General features: G+C 53.5%; 1 protein-coding gene across 2 annotated transcripts in view; it reads right to left on the reverse strand.

Moving 5' to 3' along the window:
• C5H10orf90 (chromosome 5 C10orf90 homolog) overlaps positions 1-16,554 on the reverse strand; it is a 186,818-nt gene that overhangs the window by 19,744 nt on the left and 150,520 nt on the right. Inside the window, exons 5-7 of one of the 2 annotated variants that reach the window (XM_047553366.1) lie at positions 10,936-11,226; positions 7,788-7,990; positions 5,577-5,754 (exon numbers count right to left, since the gene is read on the reverse strand). In XM_047553366.1, coding sequence (XP_047409322.1) covers positions 5,577-5,754; positions 7,788-7,990; positions 10,936-11,226 — 672 coding nt within the window. The remainder of the gene's footprint in view (positions 1-5,576; positions 5,755-7,787; positions 7,991-10,935; positions 11,227-16,554) is intronic. The other variant, XM_047553367.1, reaches the window with a different exon arrangement.

Consider the following 16,554-nt stretch of genomic DNA (forward strand, 5'->3'; position numbering starts at 1 on the left):
AACCCCTAATGCCTGCAGAGGATGAACCCCTTCTACCTGCAGAGGCTGCACCCCTTCTGCCTGCAGGTGCTGCACCCCTTCTACCTGCAGGTGCTGAACCCCTTCTGCCTGCAGGTGCTGAACCCCTTCTACCTGCAGGTGCTGAACCCTTCTACCTGCAGATGCTGAACCCCTTCTACCTGCAGAGGCTGCACCCCTTCTGCCTGCAGATGCTCACCCCTTCCACCTGCAGAGGCTGCACCCCTAATGCCTGCATAGGCTGCACCCCTTCTACCTGCAGGTGCTGAAACACTTCTGCCTGCAGGTGCTGAACCCCTTCTACCTGCAGATGCTGAACCCCTTCTACCTGCAGAGGATGAACCCCTTCTACCTGCAGAGGCTGAACCCCTTCTACCTGCAGATGCTGAACCCCTTCTACCTGCAGAGGCTGAACCCCTTCTACCTGCAGAGGCTGCACCCCTAATGCCTGCAGGTGCTGAACCCCTTCTACCTGCAGAGGATGAACCCCTTCTACCTGCAGATGCTGAACCCCTTCTACCTGCAGAGGATGAACTCCTACTTTCTGCAGTGCTGAACCCCTTCTACCTGCAGATGCTGAACCCCTTCTACCTGCAGATGCTGCACCCCTTCTACCTGCAGGTGCTGAACCCCTTCTGCCAGCAGATGCTGAACCCCTTCTACCTGCAGATGCTGAACCCCTTCTACCTGCAGAGGCTGAACCCCTTCTGCCTGCAGGTGCTGAACCCCTTCTACCTGCAGAGGATGAACCCCTTCTGCCTGCAGGTGCTGAACCCCTACTACCTGCAGAGGATGAACCCCTTCTGCCAGCAGATGCTGAACCCCTTCTACCTGCAGATGCTGAACCCCTTCTACCTGCAGATGCTGCACCCCTTCTACCTGCAGGTGCTGAACCCCTTCTACCTGCAGATGCTGAACCCCTTCTACCTGCAGATGCTGAACACCCCTACTTCCTGCAGGTGCTGAACCCCTTCTACCTGCAGGTGCTGAACCCCTTCTACCTGCAGATGCTGCACCCCATCTACATGCAGATGCTGCACCCCTTCTACCTGCAGGTGCTGAACCCCTTCTATCTGCAGGTGCTGAACCCCTTCTGCCTGCAGATGCTGAACCCCTTCTGCCTGCAGATGCTGAACCCCTTCTGCCTGCAGATGCTGAACCCCTACTTCCTGCAGATGCTGAACCCCTACTTCCTGCAGATGCTGCACACCTACTGCCTGCAGATGCTGCACACCTACTGCCTGTAGAAGATGCACCCCTACTGCCTGGAGAGGGTGAACCCCTACTTCCTGCAGGTGCTGAACCCCTTCTACCTGCAGGTGCTGAACCCCTACTGCCTACAGGTGCTGAACCCCTTCTACCTGCAGGTGCTGAACCCCTTCTACCTGCAGAGGATGAACCCCTTCTACCTGCAGAGGATGAACCCCTTCTGCCTGCAATGCTGAACCCCTTCTGCCTGCAGGTGCTGAACCCCTTCTACCTGCAGGTGCTGAACCCCTTCTGCCTGCAGATGCTGAACCCCTACTTCCTGCAGATGCTGAATCCCTACTACCTGCAGGTGCTGAAACACTTCTGCCAGCAGATGCTGCACCCCTTCTGCCTGCAGAGGCTGAACCCCTTCTGCCTGCAGGTGCTGAACCCCTTCTGACTGCAGGTGCTGAACCCCTACTGCCTGCAGGTGCTGATGCTTCCCACTTGCTTCCAGACTCTCCTACTTTGGATGTCATCTGCAAGCTAGAAGCATGGCTGATTCTGAAACACTCTCATTCCCAGGCCATGGCTGGCCTCTGAACATGACCCAGTCCCCCGGGTACCTGTGGCAATGATGGAGGAGCCTTGTTATGGCCTCCAGGTAACTCTAGGGAATTCGCCAGGTGGAGCCCCAACTTGAGGAGGAGGGGGCCCCTCACGCTGGAGACTTGGCCATGTGAGAGGCTGAGAGCAAGCCCTCCAGCACCTTCCTCCTGTCCTCCATCTCAGCGTCCCTCCTCCAGGACTCAGCCACCACACCTTCTCCTGACGACCCTCTCACCCCATGCCCGCCCTAGGCTGCACCTTTGTCACATCTTGTTAAAGTCAGTAGTGGTGTTTGCAGGGCCTGCTGGCCTCCTGGGCTTCATTTCCCTTGAGCTCTCTGGGCCCCCCAGCGCCACCACCTGTCCCCCCACAGCGGAACTGAGCACCCCCATGACTCTCCTCACTGTGCTTCTGCCTCCTCATCCAGCTGCACCATTACCAGCCTCATCCCTTCGACTCACCCTACTGCATGCAAGGTCTCCATCAGGAGCTGGGGATGTAGCCGGAACCATCATAATGCTACCTCCTAGTCCCTCTGTTATCCCCAATTATTCATGAAAGTTCCCTTGCCCACACAGAGGGTTTTCACCTTCATTAACACTTACATACATCCACATGTGCACATCCATGCACACACACACACCACACTTGACCCTGAACCTCAGTGCTGCTCAGAATTCATCAGTAAACCTGAAACATCTGACCCACGGTCCTTGCCAGAACTGTCCCTGCAAACCCAGGGACTGGCTTCTCCTGGCTTTGGCAGTTGCTGAAGCTCCCACCTGAACCTCCTGGGTCTGTCTCTGAGCCAAGACTGCTGTGAGCCCTGATCAGAGGCAGAAAGCCCAGCACCCAAAGCGAGCATGAGTCTTCTTACCAGACGCCTGGACACCACAGCCAGAGCGCGCTCACGCATATGATTTATTAACTAATTCAGCATGTAAGAAAAACATCTGCATTTTGCTTTTATCAGCTTGCCAGCAGACAGGCTGAAGACAAGATGTGCACTGTAGGCTTGTTTAATGGGGCCTTAAATGTTCCCTCTCACTTGCCTGAGCTCTGGTTTCAGAAGTCGTCTGATTTAACTGACCTAACACGAGCAAACACGAAAGCAAAGCTCTCGTCAACACATAATACCTCAGGGATGGCAGGAATGGCCAAGTCACCCGAGAGCATTCCAGTGGCCAGGACTGTCTTGGAATTTGGGGTGTAAAAAGGTGCCTCAGTTAGTTAACACCATCAGTGGGGCTGGATCCCCTTTCATTATATACAATTTTAAGATTTTCATTTATAAGAATGTGAACTTGTGAGGACATTTGTTTTGAGCAAAACATCAAAATTGGATTATGTTGAATTGTGCCCCTCCCGCAAAAAAGATTCATTAGGGTCCAACCCCCACGCCCGCACCTGTGGATGTGATCTTATTTTGACCTTATTATTAGAAATATGGTCCTTGCAGATACAGTCAGATTAAGATAAGGTCATGCTGGGTTAGAAAGACCCCAGCCTCATGAATGAGAAGAGAAAATCAGGACACAAAGACAGACACAGGGAGGAAGCCAGGTGAAGACAGAGGCAGAGAGGGGAGGGAGTGTGGTGTGCACACACCAAGGACCCCAGGACGGCCAGGAGCTGCGGGAGCAGGGGGAGGGTCAGGGGACGTTTCCTCTGAGGCTTCAGGAGGAACTGACTCTGTGGACACTCGATTTTGACTTCTGGCCCCAGACTGAGCATAAATTTCTGTAATTTTGAGTCATGCCATGTGTGGTACTTTCTACAGCAAATACTATGGATGACCAAGGTCATATCACCCGTGACACTCAGGACACTTGCAAACTCTGGCCCAGGAGAGAAGGATCCCATCCTGGCATCTGCTGTGGTTTAGGTCTGAAAATGTCCCTCAGCTGAGAGCTATTGGAAGGTGGTGGGGACTTTAAAAAGTAGGTGTAGTAGGAAGATTTAGGTCATTAAGGATGTGCCTTCAAAGGGACTGAGTCCTGGTCTCTTCCTTCTCCCTTTTGCTTCCTGCCTGCCATGAAGTTAGCAGCTTTTTCTACCACGTACTCCTACCATGATGTGCCACCTTGCCACAGGCCTAAAAGCAATAGGGTCAACCAACCATGAACTGAAACCTCCCAAACTATGAGCCAACATAAACCTTTTCTCTTTTTAAGTTGACTTATCTTGGGTATTTGTTACAGTGATGGAAACCATCAAACAACACCACACTGCACAAGTTCCCTCCCGCCCTGGCTCTCCATTCCTTGCTACGCAGAGTTAAGAGACTTGACTGACAAGGAAACCCTCAGATGCCGTTAGGTAGGTAGAATGTGAGTATGGAAGGCTCTAAAGTGACATCATGTTGTGTTTATTGACAACAGCTTTGTTTGCCTGACCATTTTTATCAAGCAGCATCATGAAAACTGGGGAGGGTTAGCGGCCACACGGTATGGACACCACCTCCCAGTCTGCCCAGAGCAAGCCCAGCTCTGCAATCCAAGACATGCCCATGTCTGGCTTTCAGTCCTTGGAGCACCTTAAGAAGTCTGTGCCTGAACCCAGTTGCCTTTGTGGAGCCAGAGGCTAGACAGTCCCTTGTAGAACACACCCAGGCCTAGCCTGCTCTGCCACAAGCTTGAGACACTGGGAGACAGCCACTGTCCAGTGGGGGACTCTGCCTACGCCTCCTGTTGGTTCCATCCCTCAGCCTCCTGGAGCGCAGGGTGTTGTGCCAAACCCTTTGAGTGAGAAGATGCATTCAAGTCCACCCTGGCCAGCCTCTCCAGACAGCTCCCATGGTTCTCCGGGAGGCGGGAAGAACAGGGCCTGCCGTGGACCACGGGAGCATGGAATTCTAGTACCACGCCCTTTTCCCTCTGTGCCCGACCGAATGCCCCTTACAGGAGCTTGGTGAGGTTTGCTAAGCTGCACTTTATTGCATATGGTCATTTCCCCAGAGGAATTTTATTCAGAATTTTACTCATGATTCCACCTCCTGGGAGCCAAAACATTTTCCTAGGAAGAGAGACCTCATTCCTTTGTACAAAGGAATAAAACGGAGGGTTCTTCAGGCCTCCAGGTTCTAACATTTGGGTTGGCAGGCTGTGAAGTGTGTCCTCTGGTGTCTCCCGCCCTCGCCTCCTCTTTGCTTGTGATTCCTGTGAGTTTCATGGTCTCTTCATGAGCTCCATGAGGAAAGGACTGAGGTCACTCTGGCTCACTGGGGTGTCCCCAGCTCCCTGCATGATGCTTGCCCAGAAGGTTCTGGACAGCTCCTTCTCCCAAGAGAGAGCGAGTGCCCTCCCTCCCAGGCAGCTCGACCCTGGCCTCCCGGTGCCCCGAGAGCTGGCCACCCCTCCTCCAGCTCGCAGCAGGGAAGGGGTTTCAAGATGACGAATGTTGATGCAGACACGCTGGAGACAACCTCTGGCCCTGAGATCTGTTTTGCAATCTATAAAGGGCAAAGGGGATCTCTTGCAAACATGAGTTGGGAGCCAAGAATTTGAACTTCTATCCTGGCTGCTGTGGTGGTGTGGCTTCTTTCCCAGCTAGAATGGTAAATTGTGTCCTGTGATTGTCCTGCTGAGTGAGACGCCCTCACGTAATCTCCTGAAAAGGGCTGATCCCAGAACAGCCGTCGCGATGCCGTGGGGTGCTTCTGCCCGAGTCAAGGGCATTGTCTGGAACCGTCATGCCAGGTGAAGCTCCAGCCCCAGGGCCCCTGCCCGTCTCCTCCATCCTGCCCGCCACCTGTCACTCACCACTGAGAGGATGGGGAACCGTGAACTGCTTCTTGTTGGCTCGGACGGGGAGCAGGCTCTGCGTCTGCCCTGGGTTCTCCTTCCGCTGTGCCTTCCTCTGCTGCACCATGTGCTCCAGCTTTCTCAGCCGTTCTTGGGATCGAGAAATGAACTGGGGCCTCCGGGCCTCCAGTGCTTCCTGATCAGAACAAAGAAAAGGTTTTGTTTTTAAGATAAGTGATATCGAAAGGCAACGCATCCATTGATTTGGCCAAGATAAGCCAATCGAAAGTGTGATGCTCAGAGACCAAAAGCCACAGAGCAAAAGCACATCACAGTTTTCTACCATGACCTCACGTGAAGATTGCAGACGTGCGGATGACACAGGTCTTGGCAGTAGGTTCTGGCCAGCACCCAGGGCCCTGCTGCAGCGGCGCTGGGCAGTAACTAGCACCAAAACTCTGAGAACCTAAGGTGAACATCTGCCCGTTTTACTTCCACCTCTCAAATCACTTGTCGCCAACAGACCCAAACCTGGGTGCCTGGTATCCCATATTCCAGAGATACACCGTGGGGACAGAACGCAGGACCTAAGCCACTTACTCCTGCTGGGTGGGGTCAGAGCCTTCAGAACCACAGACACGCATCATCCGTGCACCAGGTGGGAAACGGGCCTCTTTGGGAGAGGCGATAACTGTGGCCAAAGGAAAGCACCTCTCACCCTGGGTGGAAATCTCTGCTGTGCAGAATGGTCTGTGGGTTCTTCAGGTCTGTGAGAAGTCCCTACCATACCCCAGGGCCCTGTGTCCCCGCCTCCATATACTAAGCCACTCACACCGGTCTGCTGAAAGATGGAGTGCCACCAAGCCAGACGCAGCTACGTGCTCCCTGGGGACCTAACTCTGGGACTCCCCATATCCCTTTTGGAAGGCAGGTGTGTCTACTCCCACTGGACAGAGGTGCTCACAGAGGCTCCAAGCTTGGAAGATTACATGGTGGCCCTCAGCTCTGCCAGTCCTGTGCTTTCTGCTCTGCTGCCTTTCCTGACTTGACTTCCCACCTCAGAATGTCTCTGCTCAAGTCACCCCTGCCCGAAGTACGCACAGCCAGGCCCCGGCTGAGCTCCTTCCCTGCAAGCAAGCCCTGTCGGCTCTCCCTGCTCCGCTTGAGCGTCACAGGACCCCACAGACAACCTTGCGCAATGGCGAACCCCACGATTTGCTCCGTGCGAGGCTGTGAGCTCCTAGAAGGCCTGGGCCGTGTCTCCTGGACAGCGTATCCCTTACGGGCCCCTCCCTGAGCTCTGCAGAGGCTCCTGGGCCTGCTCCGCTACCCCGTTCCCACCCTAACCCACTGGGAACTCAGGGTTCCCATTGGAGGGGGCATGTGGGTTCCATCTGTGTCACGTATATGTCCCTGGCAGCTGTTCCAGGAGAGAAGTCTCCTTGCTATATGCCAGCTGTGGCTACTAGGGGCACAAGGCACCTGTCACTGGATATGCAGAGGCTTCAGAGGAGGTCCAAGCCAGGAGAGGTGACCCTGAACACACCCCTGTGGGCCCAAGAGTGGACATCACTTGGCTGTCCTCCCATCTGAGGATAGCCCTGGAGGCTCAGGAAGCTTTGGGGTGCCACGAACATTTGGGTGCCCATGAGCCCCCAAGGGTGAGGAGCTGACCAATGGGGCCATCTCCACCTTTGCAGGGAGGTTCACAGCAGGCCAGCGCTGGCCTGGAGGCGTGGCCATGAGTACACCGTGGCAGGCCTGAGTCCAGCCGCCCTCCTAAAAAATGTGCACATATCATTTCTGCAGTTAGGAAATATCCACATCAAATCAGCTCTGTCCTTCCCCTCATGGCCACATGGTTTTGGCAACTTCCTTAATCTTCCTTGATCTTCCCAAGGCTCACTGGAAGATGGGGTATCTGCCTGCTAGGGGGTTTTTCAAGGATCAAAGGTGCTGAGGTCTATAAAGTGACCAGTGTGAACTCTGAGCCCCTCTGCTGTTGCTCTGATCACTGTCACTGTTGATAGTATTTGATCCTCACTCTAACCTGGGCAAGTCAGTATCTCTATATCCATCATTCAAACAGGGAAGCAGAGGCTCAGAAAGGTTAGGGAGGCTGCCCAGTGTCACACAGTCATTAGGAAGGGGAATCAACTTCCAGCTTCGGAGGCCAGGGAAGCCCCCCACCAACCTGTGGGACTCTGACTGGATACGTGGAGGCCTTACCTGCAAGGTCAAGGAGTTGGCAGGTGTGTGCTGAAGCTCAGAACCCTCCTCCAGCAGGCCAAGGGTCTCTGGTGCTGGCGAGGGTGGCGCCGGCGAGGGTGGCGCCGGCGAGGGTGGCGCCGGCGAGGGCTCAGGCGAGGTGGGTTCCTCGCTCTTCTTACATTCCTTTATTTTTACAACCAAGTCACAGCACGTGTAATCTCCTAGGAGAGATTTAGAATTCCATTTAGAGGGCACCAAAGGATTCTCGCCTGGCTCCTCAACACCATTAGGCACAGAAGACAATTTTGAAAATAGAAATGCCGGTGGGTTATTAATGGGCCTCGTTAAGCCAACGAGATGAGGCCCCGTCAGACCTTCCCGGCAGCCCTGGTCACAGGGAGGAGCAGTCAGTCAGCTCGACTTCACGACGGCTAATTATGTCATGGAGGTATTTCCTGGCTCCCGGTGTTGAGAATGCCTTGCTCCAAAATGAAAGGAAACTTTCCTGTCCGTGCTTCCTATTAAGTGTGTCCCGCACGGTTGCTACAGTCGGGTTGTTTCAGGACAGCATGTTAATCTACCTCGTGTTTGCCACAGTAATGATATAAGGACAGGGGATGGTATTCAATTATTCATCCCTCCCCTTCACTTTCCAGCGTCTACCACTGGCTTTACACAAGTAATTGGAATGATTGCTCTCTCAGGACCGGTTCCGTCTCTTCCTGGGGCCATTTTGATTTTCCTTTGTGGAGAAGGTCAGGAAATGAGTAGATTCCTTAGCACCATGGGTAGGGCAGCCTCTGAAGAGGTAGGAGGGAGGTTAAGTCAGTAGGCCTTCACTGGCCCCCTCCTGAACAGCACAGCCTGGGACACATGACAGAGCCTTCGGTCCATCCTTAGCTCACCCTCTCCAGCTGGGCTCCCTCTGCTGCTCCCAGCGCACCCTCCCCGCCCCAACCACAGCCGCGCAGCCCACTGCCCCCGACCTGGCAGTACTTTCCTTCCCTCGCATGGCCTCCACCCGCACTGAGCCCCTTCACCTCCGCTGCCTGTGACGTGCCACCTGCAGCCCCAGTTCCAACTTTCAAGGCAGCTCCACCCTCCCCAGGACAGAGGCCATCCCTGACCCTGCTGTGTTCCTGCAGGGGAGCCCTGTCCACACACCCCGCAGCCTGTGCCATGAGGGGGTCAGGAGACTGAGGCTCTCTCAAGGACTGGACCAGGTCCTGCTCGGTCTGCATCTGCCCATAGCTCCAGGCCAGGTGCTTAGAAGAGTTTGGTCCTTCTGGGAGAGGTGAGGTGGCCTCAGGAGTCTCAATCTGGCCACAGGATTCAGCTCATCCAACCCTCAGCTGTCTCTGTCACTGTCACACCAAATCTTCTCTGGTGGACTGGCTTCACTCAAAGTCCAGTGATGTTCCCTACTCCCCCCACGCCCAAGCAGGCTGGGCCTCCAGGACTTGTCCTCGGTGAGTGTCCACCCCCATGCCCAAGCAGGCTGGGCCTTCAGGACTTGTCCTTGGTGAGTGTCCACCTCTCTGTGACTCTCTACCAACACCACTCTACTTGGAGGCTCCCATACCATCAGCCGTTTGCCCTCGTCCCTCTGGAGGACTTCCCTCTGCTCCCTCCACTTCAGAAATGACCGCTCGGCTGGGTTGGCCCAGCGCTCACCATTCACCCTCCAGGCCCCTCCCCAGAGTACCTGCCCCCACGCTGTCCGGGTCTTCCTGTGAGGGTGCTCTCAGCTCACAGGGACGCCAGATTCTCGGCCTCCTTCTCCAACACTGTCCCCCTCAGCACAGCCAGCAGCCCAGCCCTAACAGCCCTCTCTTCCTCTCTGCCATCACAAGAGCTGTCCATCAGATCCAGAGGTCTCTACCACAGTGCCCTTCTGACCCGTGACCATCGGCTTCCTTCCTCGCTGGGTCTCGGCTCAGCCTTGCCTCGCTCTGTCTGTCCACTCTGCTCACGAGACGGTACCTTTGGAGCCCATCTCGTTATGTCTCTCCCCTTCAAGCCTCAGTCCTGCCCTTGCCCAGACCCCTTGGTGGGTTTAGAAGGTCTTCTGACCTGACCCACAAGACCCTTGATGACCACGCCAGGCCCTGCCCCTGTGCTCCGGCACCCGCCCCCCAGGCTGCCCTGCGTCAGCTCTCAGAGTGTGGGCCTCCCGGCCAGCAGAGCCCACTGCCCGCAGGTCTGATTTTTAAACCTCTAAGGTTTCAAGTAAGATTTCGAGTTTTTCCTCAAAGTCATTTTTGAGGGGAAGACACTCTGCCCAGCCTGTCCCTGTGCCCGGCTTCCTGTGACCCACCTCTCAGACGCAGCCCTGTGGCCAGCCCTCCTGCAGGACGGACAGCCTGGAGGTGGACACGCTGACCACAGAGCCTGGTGTGCACTGGGGACCTCAGAATCGCTCCTGTGAGGGGCTAATGAGCGAAGCGTCAGGGATCAGCCTAGGTTTGGAGGGACACGATTTTTATTAGTTTCTGTTGCCATTTTAACTTCTACAGCTCAGAGGGATGTAACCAAGTCTCTTTCCTTCTGTCCTTTCTATGGTTCTTTGAGAAACTCTTCAGTCACAGGAAACCCAACTCTTAGGCTGACGTGACTGGGCAGCACAGACTATTCTGCTACATGTGAGTCTCCTCACACATCATGGTTCCCTGCACATTCAGGCGTGGTCAGCAGCGTGGCCTCCAGAGAGACCCAGGCCTGTGTTCCACTGGGCTGCCTTCTCTGTGAGAGGCTGAGAACAGGACCTGCCTCATGGGCATGGAGGTCCATGTGCTCATATTGTTACGTGTCACATGGGCCACACTCTGCACCGCTCTGCACCATTGCCCCTGCCCATGAGTGACCTGCCTTGGTCAGTCTGGTGGGCTTGCTGTCTCCCCAGCAACCATACCAGCCTCTGAAATCCTCCAGTGAGGCCGGGAGCCTGCTGTGGACCTGGGAGTAGCCTCAGCTGGCACCAGCCTCATTCAGCTTGGGGTTGGGGACCCAGGCCCACTGGGGGCTGCCTCTGACTGCGTGCCAGGTGTAGCTCGGCCTCCAAGTAAAGCTGCCGAGCTGCTCCCTTCCTGCTCTCACAGGTGCGCGTGGGAGCCGCAGCCAGGAGGCTCTGCGCCGAGCATCCTCCGGACCCGCCCCTACTCCTTACCTCCGGGGAGCCCTTTTTCTATCTGAGCACCATTGTCTTCCTGCAGAGAAGGGCATGTATCTTGCAAGGGGCAAAGAAACCCAGGCAAAGGGACTCTGGGTTTCAGGAGGCTCGGACGTCGTCTCACTCTGGGTTCAAAAAGGTCGCTAGTCTGACAGTCATCACTTGGTGGCCTGTCCCCGTCAGAAGGGAACGGTTCAATGGGCTTCTGTTCCACTGGGGGAGCAGACAATGTCACACGCGCTGCTCCGAGCTGCTCCTTGCTGCTTCCAGAATACACTTTTGTTTCTACTAAAAATAAAATGAGAGTTGTGCTCAAAATATCTGAAAGACCACATCTGAAATCTGACACCTACCGCCCAGGGCACTGGAGACGGTGGGGAGCTTCACACTCAGGGCCCCGATGGCTGATTTAGTACTTCAGCTTTGGGGCCAGAGTACCTGGGTCCAAATCCCATGTCCATACCACCCAGCCTCCACTATAAAATCTAAGCTAGGTAATAATGTAATAAATTAATAATATTAAATAGTATTCATTTAATTTATTACATCATTTACTTTTATATAATAAATAAGATGCAATGTATTTTATATAGTTTATATATCAAATAACATTAATTACATAAATACTAAATTAAAATGGAGGTATAGAATAATAATGCATGTGAAGTGCTCAGTACAGTACCTGATACACAGTGAGCATCTCATAAACATCAGTCATCATTATCATGGCAGAAATACTGATGTCAGCTAAGGTCCTGGGGCAAGTACAGAGGCAGAAGTGCCTTATCGCGTCACTGCACAGTCCACAGGCAGTGGCTCCACAGACGTGGGCAACATGCTGCCTGCTTCCACGTTGCAGCAGCAAACCCGGACACTTCCCTGTGCCCACCAGTAGTGGACTAGATCGATAAATCATGTGTGATCACGTTTCGCAGCAGTTAAAAAGAACGAGGCAGATGCTCCTGTGCAGGTTTGGAATCATCCCTAAGATACGTTACTAAGTGAGCAAAGCGAAACACAGGACCGGGTGCTGCGTCCCATTTCCAGCAAACACCCTCCACAGGAGGCTCTGGAGGAACCTGCGGGCCAGGGAGCCCTGCTGCCCCCCTGAGAGGGCAATGCAGGACGGGGAGACGGGGGAGGCTTTCTCTTCACCGCCCACTGACACGCTTTGACATTTTGATTTCTTTGGCTTTGGAGTACTCTATAAACCATAAGAAGAATCACTTGTAAATAAGGCAGTGACTCTTCGCTGGATGCCCCTTCCCCACGTTGACACGCCCCCAGGGGAAGGGTCCCGTGTGGGGCGCCGGGCCCAAGGCTGCAGTGAGGGCCTGCCCAGCCTCCCTGTGCGCTGGGGCCAGCAGGGAAACACGGAGCTGCTGGGAGGACCACAGTTGCTGGAGGAGTCTCGCTCTGTCCCTCCAGGATCTTCTACACAATAAAGAAACCAGCCCACGGCCGTCTGCTCTGGCAACAGCACCCGGCTCAGCGAGGCCTGGGGTGAGGAGCACCCCAGCCCTCTGCCTGGCCCAGGAACCGCTGTGCGGGTGAGGCCAGGCCCTGCAGCACTGCGAGGAGGACGAGGCTTGAGGGCTCCTGGCAGCACGGCGCCCTCCTGGCGGTGGCATCCAGCACAGGAGCCCCAGCGTGGCAGCTCTCAAGGTCCTGATTCACCCCGGGGTTTGTTCTGAACAAACAAACAAACAAAATGTAGTGACTTTCCCACCAGGTTCCAGGGGTGCTATATTGAAAGGGTTAAAATAAATAAATAAAAGACCATTGTTACTAGCTCCTGTCATTTGGAGAGGCGATTTATCCACTAATCGTAAAGTTGCACTTTGCTAAGTTGCACAGAAATATCTTTCCAAACTTTTATCTCTCAAAAATCATCAATTCTATTTAAGTAAAACATATTGTAGGCAGAAAAAAACCCTAAGATAGTCTTTCCTTTATGCATTGCCTCCTTCGATGTGAAGCTCTCTTAAAGAATCAAAAAACAAACGAGTCAGCAGTGATGAGAGTCTCAGTCTGGCCATGACACAGATCCATCCTGTGCTGGGTTCTTTAAGTGGGTGTGCTTATTTACAGGTTCACGGGCATCAGCCGGTCAATATTTTCACCTATGTATTACCTGCTGATCTTTTCATCCATTGTCCGACGGCTAGAGTTTGGCTCTTAAATGTCCCCAGAGGTCTGTGTACTGAAGGTCTAGCTCCAGCTGGTGTCATCGGGCAACTCAAGAGGTGGCCTAGTGGAGGACTAGGGTGGGAGGGGACACGGACGCAGCCTCTGCCCCGCTCCTCCATCCCAGCCAGGAGGTGAACGTCTGCTACACTCTGAGCTGGCCAGGCTGTGCTGCCCACCCCACGCTGGAGGCCCCAACACAGTGGATCCACCCAATGGTGGACCAAGACCTCCCGAATGGTGAGCCAGAATCGGCTCTTCCGCCTGCTGGTTGTCTTGGGGTCTCTGCCCTGAGAGAGAGCTGCCTGGCACTCCACAGCGGGCTCATGTACATCCTGGAGGGAGTGAAGGCAGACGTCCCACCAGCGGCTTGAGAGCACTACATCAGCGGCAGAAAGTAGAATGCAGTCCGTTTAGTGGAGAAAAGAGAAAACGCAGCCAAAGAAGGACTTTCCCGACAGCTTTCTGATGGGGTCTGTTTTGGTGCTGGCAGGCAGGCCACTGCAGGGCGGGCAGCGGCCAGTGCTCTGTCCCATGTGCTGTGGGGACAGACTGGACTTCAGAGTTCTTTAGTAGTGCCCTAAGTTTCAAACTTCTCCACCTCAGGGAGGACCCATGGCCGCCGCAGGCCCTGAAGTGGCCTGTGCCAGGCACCTCTATTTACTGAAGCTCAACGCCCCCTGCGTCCGGCATGTGGAGGAGCTGGGGTAGCACAGATTTCCTTCAAATAGTGACATTCTCAAGTTCCTTTTCCTAAAATCAGTTGATAGTTCACAGCTCAACCATCCAGCAAACCCTCCTATCCCAGAACTGAGCCGTGTACCAGGGGGTGAGCGAAAACCAGCAGACAGGATCTGCCCGACAGGTATGAATGGTTTCTATTAATTTCAGATCCTTGACTCACAGAAGAGGCCCTCAGACCACAGGCAGTGCCTGGCTGTGCTTTCCCTCAAGCTCATTGCCATCGAGAGATGCATTGTATTCCCAATATAAAGATAACCAAGAACCCACCAAGCCACCTCCTAGGTGAAGAAGCAGAACATTCCCCAGGCTTGGGTGGCATGCACAGGTTCTTCCAGATACAACCACACACCTGAATTGAACATTGCCTCATTCGTTTCTTTTGTCTCCAGGTCTCCTTAACCAATACGTTCTTCATACCAAAATCCTGAATAACAAGCACAAAGCCAGCTGTTTTAAGGTAAGGATGCCGTTGTGTCTGTTAGACAAAAGCTTCCAGCAGAGAGTTCAACAGATTGGCTGAACCATAGCCTCCCCGAGAGCTTATAGATACCATCCTGGGGAGGATATTGGTAACTCATGTCCTGAACACAGGGGCTGACCCAGGTGGCATCAGAAAGGCTGGTGTGTGGTCAGTATGCTGGCTGCAGGGATAGGAAGAGAGTGGGCGGCTCCAGATTTTCTGCTCTTGACCTCAACCTGCTCAACTGAGGGCCTTGGGGACAGGTTTAAATGCAAGACACTCTCTGCAGTAAAAAGCGCATCCCAAGCCAACCCAGGCAGCAGGGCAGGAATGGGAGAGCCAGAACCCCATCATCCGGACCAGCTGAGACAAGATGCGAATCGGGGCTAGATGGGGCACCAGCAGGTCCTTGGTGCAGCATGAGAATAAGATGGCCCTTCCCCAGCCAGAAAATGTCACTGGTATAAACCAATTTTATAGAGACAGGCACTCTCCTGCTATTTCCCAGCATGAAGGAGACACACAGCTCTTTGTCCTTAGATGAGCTCTTCTGGAGCCATTGGCACTTCCAGGGCACAGTTCTAAGAATGTGGCACTCTGGTTCATAGTAGACGACTAGAATGTGCCGAGTGGTTGCCGAGAAGGACCAGCACCCCTGTAGGACTGTCAGCCAAATCGCAAGGAAGAGCAAGAAAACCACAAAAAGAAGTCACACAAGCCCAACGGGGACAGTCGGCTGGGACACTCAATGGCCCAAGGCAGGGAAATCTCATGTAGAACGCATTTTAGAATCATTTGTACACAAATCGGTTTAAATTCTGTTAAAAGTGTTAAAGAACATTCATCCTGGTAGAGATTTTGTGGGGTCTCAGCTTTGTGCAGGTTCCTGCCTTCTTGAAACAGGTTTCAACCATCCAACTAACCAAAGAGGCATTTCTGAACAAAGCAGGCCTCCTTGAATCTAAGACACATTCATCCCTCCCCAAGTTCAGTGTCCCTGGTGGTGATATTCCCCCTTGAAAGCTGGACCATCTTACAACCTACTGCCTGTTTCTTAGACATGCAGTGGTGGAAGCTTGTGTTGGTATTGGGCCATTAACATAAACACCGATTTCTAAACTTAACTGCAGGTGGGCCTCAGGATCTCCTAAAAGTCCCAATGCTATTAGTCTCCACCCTAAGTAGCCCTAGCTGCCCTCCACTCCACCACCTTTTAAAGCCCCGTGTCTGCATTATATGCAGCTAACCATCTCACCTTCCTTCTTCACCTGTTTCTTCTTCAGCAACCCCCAGAACTACAGCATCAAACTGGAAACCAAATAAGTGAGCTTGATAGGGTGGGTGTCAATCAGATGGAAGCCTGCTATGAGCGACGCCCATGGGTGAATGGAAGAGTCTTTTAGTAGAACTTTGCTGCCCCTTCTTTGGGCACTGAGACAGGAGAGATGGCTGTGGAGGCAGGCTGGGAGGTCTTCTGCTTGATGCATGCTCATTTATGGACAGAGAAGCCACCAAAGAGGAAGGAAGATAGAATAATGCGAGCTCAATAGGCACATGTTATGATTTGGATGTCAAATGTCCTCTAAAGGCCATGTGTTGAAGGCTTGGTCACCGGCCTGTGGCAGTATTGGAAGCAGAGGAACCTTTAAAAGGTGGGCCTAGTGGAAGAAAGTTCTGGTCCATGCCTAGAAAGAGATACTGGGACCCGGCCTCTTCCTCTCTCTCTGCTTCCTGGCCGCCATGATGGTAGCAGCTCCACCATGATGTACTCTCTCACCACTGGCCCCAGACAAGCAGCCAATCAACCATGGACTGAAACCTCTGAAACTGGAAGCCAAAATAAATCTTTCCTCCTTTTAAGTCATTTATCTCAGGTATTTTGTTACCATGAAAGACACTTGACGAACACAGCACACAACCACCTAGCAAGTTTATTATTCTTTACCTCTCAAACCTGAAACGACCTTCCGTTCTAACACATGGAAAATGAAATAAAGAACACAGAGGTAGCTGGCGGCCTCTGGAGAAACAAGGAAGAGAAACACAGAACAAGCCTTTTATACGGCAAGGTGGTGATATGCTCTCTGCTTTTTTTTTTTTTTTTTTCCCTAACTGGTGGAGGCTTCCTCTTTTGGCTGCAGGTTAAAATAATTTCCTCATGTGAACACGGGTCTCCCTTTGGTACCGACGCCCAGCCCTCCTCCCAGACTTCTGTTTAAAGTCAA

Source organism: Sciurus carolinensis, chromosome 5 (assembly GCF_902686445.1).
Source record: "Sciurus carolinensis chromosome 5, mSciCar1.2, whole genome shotgun sequence".
Lineage (NCBI taxonomy): Eukaryota > Metazoa > Chordata > Mammalia > Rodentia > Sciuridae > Sciurus > Sciurus carolinensis.